This window comes from Eptatretus burgeri, chromosome 1 (assembly GCF_056783735.1).
Source record: "Eptatretus burgeri isolate ZD-2024b chromosome 1, Ebu_testis_v1, whole genome shotgun sequence".
Lineage (NCBI taxonomy): Eukaryota > Metazoa > Chordata > Myxini > Myxiniformes > Myxinidae > Eptatretus > Eptatretus burgeri.
In genome coordinates, this window is record NC_140961.1 from 128,660,185 (window position 1) to 128,666,184 (window position 6,000).

At 41.8% G+C, this 6,000-nt stretch overlaps 1 protein-coding gene across 1 annotated transcript in view; it reads left to right on the forward strand.

Annotated features, from left to right (window-relative positions):
• Positions 1-5,308, forward strand: part of LOC147035393 (drebrin-like protein) — a 32,003-nt gene extending 26,695 nt beyond the window's left edge. Inside the window, exon 3 of the mRNA XM_085897496.1 lies at positions 4,067-5,308. Coding sequence (XP_085753622.1) covers positions 4,067-4,206 — 140 coding nt within the window. The 3' untranslated portion in view covers positions 4,207-5,308. The remainder of the gene's footprint in view (positions 1-4,066) is intronic.
• Positions 5,309-6,000: the final 692 nt, after the last annotated feature.

Here is a 6,000-nt window from a genome sequence, read left to right on the forward strand (position 1 = left end):
TTAACTTACATACTATATCTATTTGTTGATAAAACAACCTTCAGTGTGCAATGATCCATTATCAGGTATATTTTAGAGTAGGAAACGCAACATATTTCATTTTAACTAAGCATGGACTAATAACATGATCTTTCACCAGGCCCAGATGTTCCCGGGCCAACATAGGGATTATACATTTGTTGTTATTATTATTATTATTATTATTATTATTATTATTATTATTATTATTATTACCGCAGAGGAAAGTCATCTGGTTTGAAATATTCACTTTGAGTGTGCAGTGATGGTATTGAGCATTTTACTGGTGCACTCTGGAGAGCACGTTTCTCAACGAGAAATGCAATTAATCAATGATCCTAAGGTTGGAAAAGATATATTACAGCCTATGGGGAAATAACAAGACCACACTATAGTGAACAGAGATTCTATTCCATTTACTTGTGGCCTGTCAGTATTGACGGTTAACAGCCCAAGGAGTCTGAAAATCTGACTCATCTGCAAATGTAATGAGCCCTGACCTTGTCATTGTGAGAGACCTGATAAGCATAATTATCCTGTGGAAAATTAAAATCTTTATCTCAACTCTATCTCAGCGCACACACGGACCATTCTTTACAGGGTGATTTTAGCCTACACTTCACATGAGATTTTATACTTCCACATGCTTTAAAAGCAAATAGAGAAATGAGTACATCATTTGTGGACAAAGAACACATCTCGATATGAAAAATATTTGTTTCAGCGTGATTAATACAGAAACACCAGTGCTTTGCAATAGTCATGTGATCCACAGAGTTTTCTATTACCAAAATGTCCATGCTCATATTTCACAAGATGGAATTAATTATTTTACTTCCACAATGCCACAGATCCCAGGTAAGGAGCTTTACCCCATTTCAACTAGTTCACCGCAGCCTGTGTTTCCACAAATGAAGGTGGATTACAGTTGATTGGAGGGTCAGCAATAGGGATAGTAACACCCCTGACATCCAACTCGGCAGCTAGTGCATCGGCCTGGTACAGCCACTCAAAGTAACTGGTCCAGCAGCCTTCACTTCGGATTGCTCTGTCAAGAGCCCACCACCCTCAGCTCTAACTGCAGTACCTCGAGGGACGGGCTTGGAGGAACGCAATGCGCGAGTTCCCCTGTAAGCAGGACGAGAATCGCTTGACCACAGGTGATTGATGCTCTACCCCCTCACAGATTCCTCACACATAGGCCTCCTTATCCACCCTCAGCGCACATACCGTTTTACGCCTCAACTCCATGAACAGCTCAGCTCTGCCATTCAGCCTGGCCCTGTGGCTGGTCAATGGTATCCAGTGTCCCTTGAGAGACAAAATTCTTCTTCACCCTTCGGTGAGTTCCAAGACTTCTACCGGCAACATCAAGGATAGTGGTCTTGAAGGCACTCCACAACTCTTCAGGATTTCACAAAGCACCCAGACCCCCCACCCTCCAAATACCCACTCAGCCTGTTCGCCAAAGGCCTATGCTACCCTCCCATCCTTGAGCTTGCCAATATCCAGACTAGGCTGGGATAGCACCATTCTCCTGGATTTAAGCTGCAGCTTCAGAGCTGCTACAACAAACCTGTGGTCGGTATTCAGGAACTGAACACTCTGGAAGATCCTGCTGTTCTGGATCATCCTCCAGCGACCATCAATGAGCACATGGTCAATCTTCTTTGCCACACCACCAGCCCTGGAATACCAAGTCCAGCGATGAGCCTGTGGGTGCTGAAACCATGAACCAGCCACCCTAAGTCCATGACTTCTTGCGAAGTCAAGGAACTTAGTGCAATTCTGGTTCACAGTTCCAGACCCATGGGGACCAACATACATCTCATAACCATCCCTATCAGTTCCAGTCGATGCATTGAAATCCCCCAAGACTAGAAGAGTATCTCGCCTGGGGCACTGATCAACCACAGACACAAGCGTGGCGTAGAATGCATCCTTCACGGTGAGATCACTCACCTCAGCTAAACCAGCGAAACGACACCCAAGGAGTGATGAATCCTTAGTCTCATAATACGCTTGTTGACCTGTATTACTTCAATTATCATTGTAGTGAGCTTATTGGACGCAGCAACAGCAACTCCTTGGGCTGCTAACCATCAGAACGACCAGAACAATAGGAAGTGTCACCATCCGCCATGATCTCTCATCACCTGTGTCCAAACCTCAGAGTGTTGCAATACCGATGTTCAAACACGAGCTCAGATGACATCAGAAAAATGTGATCATCCTCTCTTCAGCATAGGACATTCCAGGCACCCACCCAAAGTGACCGCTTCAGGTTAACCCAAGGAGTCCGCCGTCTGGTGGACGACAACTCAGCACCACCCTGACACACACTACCGCAATCCAACCCGGGTAGTTTACCCCATGTTTTTCCTCCTATCATCAAAAATTGGGGATCCCGAAGGCTTTTCCCCAATTCTGTCATCCGGGGAGCTGCCCTGCGAAGGACAGCGAGCTACACAGGAGGTACTCCCACGGAATGGGTTTTCAGTTGTCTTTGCGTTTTTCGTGTTTTCCAGTGTGAAGGGTTTTACGGTGGCTGGAGTGCAAATCCTGCCACCAACCTCCTAAAAAGGTAACCCAACTTCAGGAGGACGTACGCAGACACAGTTGGGCACTACAAATGGATGGTCGTTGGCTCACAAAAAACTCCTCTGCCCTTATAAGCACCTTATATTGCATTCCCCTCACTTTCCCTTGCAGTCTCCCCCTACCCCAACCTCCTCTACTCTCAGCTCCCTTTCCTTCCTGCTTCTAGGTTATGCTTTCTCAACCACTGCTGCCTCTGTCCTACTCTCCCCACCTCCAATCCTAAGTCACATATGTAAATCCTCCAAAAATGAAATATTATGAATGGTTTGCAAATAAATCTGCCATTCTTTGCCAAAGCTTGTTCAAGCTGCCAAAAAAGTGTGTATGAGGACCGTTCAAAGTTAATGTGTATTTTTTTTTTAATTTTAGACACTAAATATACAGAGGGAATGTGGTGAAATTTCACCTATTCTCCAATGTATTCACCTGCTAGACATACACACTTGTCCCATTGTGATATTGTTATCCCTTGATGGTCTCTGCATAAAACTATTTGAGAAAGGTCGACAGCAATGCCTTTATGTCAAGCAAATATCTCAGAACACGTGCTTTTGAGTCTTCATTATTTCTATAAATAATTTAAAAAACAAAAATCGTGAGTGGGCAGAAGGGGGACGACTTACGGTTTTTGCCCGATTTCCATCAAATTTTGCATACATATACATGTTGGTAGTACCCACTGAAACCTCCCCACCACCCCCTCCTCCCCGTGATGGCGTGGGGAGACGACTTGCCAATGTTCCTGAAAGAAGCGGATGTTTCTAGTTCCCTAAAATTAGCTGTTCAACATGTTTGAGTTCACTTGAGTGACAGCAGGTGGTTGCATGCGAGACTGCTTAAGATTGCTCACCAATGTACGGGTATTTTGTTTCTAATTCACCACGTCGACATGAAAGACATGCCCCTATTAAGTTATGCAGTCTCTGTTGAACTTCAGCTGGTTTGGTGTTCTTTACAAGGTGAATGATGATGCACCTGTTTCACAGCATACTGTGACTGTTGGCGACCATATTTATTTTACTCAGACAAGTGCTGGTGTCACTTCAATTTCATCATGGAACTCTAAATTTTGCAAGTTCTGCAATAAAAGATCCATGTCTCCATGTCAGTCAGTCAGTCAATCATTTAGTCAACTATTGTTCCATTTAAATTCTCAAGATGAAGTCGTGTTGTAAGACTTAACCCTTTGAACCCTAGCGGCCATTTTACCAGCCGCTATTCAAACCTCCATATCCCTGAGCAGTCGGATTTTTTTCCCCAGGGAGCCCAGGGTGGGGTAGCCAAAAAGTCCAAGGAGCTCAGAGTTCAAAAGGTTCAGTCACAGTGATAATTTTTTTTCTTTGCCATGTTTTATCAGTTGTTGGACCCCTGATAATCAGTAACGGGTACTTTGAAGGAGACTGGATTATCTTTTTCTAAAACATTTCATACTTGCTCTTGTCCACAGCTGATGAAACAGAAATTACATTTGATCCAGATGACATAATAATGCACGTCGAGCTTATCGATGAAGGCTGGTGGCGTGGATATGGGTCAGATGGAAGCTATGGCCTCTTCCCTGCCAATTATGTGGAGTTGCTCAACTGAGCACGTAGTGCTTCCCGTTTCCACTCGACTTTCAGCTGCAACAAGCCCAGGTCCAACCATGCTGACATCATTGTGCACTCAGACCTGCAGTTCAACATTTTGTTCCTGTACAACTCATTCAAATGTGTCTTGTACGATGTTGCTTTTGCTGCACTGCAAAAAACGACTTTTTAATGAGATGAGGGCAGTTTTGTCTTCAGAGCAGGTGTAAAGGTGAAGTGAAATAAAGCCAGCATGTATTTTCAATTTTGATGTAATTTTGGCCTGTTTGTTTGTTTTGGGGTGTTTTTCTTTCCCGCATTTTTAAAGATGGTTTCCTTATCACTTGATATTTGGGCACAACTTCTATATCTGATATTTGATTTTTTTTTCAACAGTTTGCAGTATCGTGAAAAAAACAAAATCTTTTTTTCCGTGTTTGATCCAGTTCTTGCTGAAAAATCCTGTTATTGATGTTATTGCTTGAGATTTCATGGAAAACATTCCATTTTAAGCGTTTGGATGCATGTCCCTCATCTTGTGTTCTATTTTGTTATTAGCAAAGCAAAAATGAAGTCAAGCTTGCATATTGCAATCACATTGCTCATCATAAGCAAATTAATTTCGAAAAACTTCTTTAGATCATTAATTTTGCAGAAACGTTCATCAAGATTTCTGCCAGGTTGCAAGTTTTGTCGCAGTTGTGCTGTTGGCCAACAAACTTCTGCAGAATAGCTTGATACAGCAGCACTTCATTGAAATGAGGAAAATTTACATTTTGTGAAACTTTCCAGAACAACTTCCGTCTGAATGATGCAGAGAAGGATTATGATTCGGCATATGGAGCGTAATGATTCCTATTGCAAGCCATGTGGTCATTTTAACATGGTCAGGTTTGCTCTTCCAAAGAATCAAAAGCATGAGTGAGTGATGTGATTATTGGATGATTGGCTAAAGTTTTTTTTTTATTATTTTTTTATTTTATTTCTGCACATTGCCATTGGGTATGATGGGATTAGAAGATAGATCCCCTCACCCTCCACTCCCCCCCCTCTCTTTTGTGAACTCATGCAAACAACTTTGTTTTGTACCAATATTTCAATAAAACTATAGTTTGTTTTTATATATTGGCCTCGATTTTAATTTTTGGTTATTTTTTATCTTTTTCATTGGCTAAGGCTTATTTATGGTGGTCATGAATATTACAATAAGTAGAGGGTGGGAAGGCGGATTTGAGTTTGAAATCTCAAATGTTACCAATCAGTTTGTGTCCTGGTACATGCTTTCAGATAAAAAATTATTTTTATAAGATTTACACTCATGGAACAGTGACATTAAGGTATAATTGAAACAAATCTAACAAAAAAAATCAACAAAAAGATAACTGAAGGAACTATAATGATAAATAAAAAGCACCAAAATGTTTATTTGCAGAAAATGTCAAATAGCAAAGATTAGAAACACATGAAGAATAGGGTATCTATAAAAATGAAGAACACGGTGAAGCAGTCGGTGAAGCAGTCGGTGAAGCGATCAGTGAAGCCGTGTGACCTAGATGTCTATTAATTATATACTGTTTGCTCGACAAACGTCTATTAATTACATACTATTGGAATGTACCTTTTAAACCTTTTGACCCTATAGATTGCTAAGACCCTTGAGACCCCTAAGACCATTTAAACCTGAACGACCGCAAAGACCCTGAGGACCCCTTTTAACTTTAAGATCCTTTAGATCCCTTCACCCTTTTGACCCTTAAAACCAACAGACCTTTGCACCCCTCAAGTCCCTTTAGAGTAGCCCAATCACTCAATG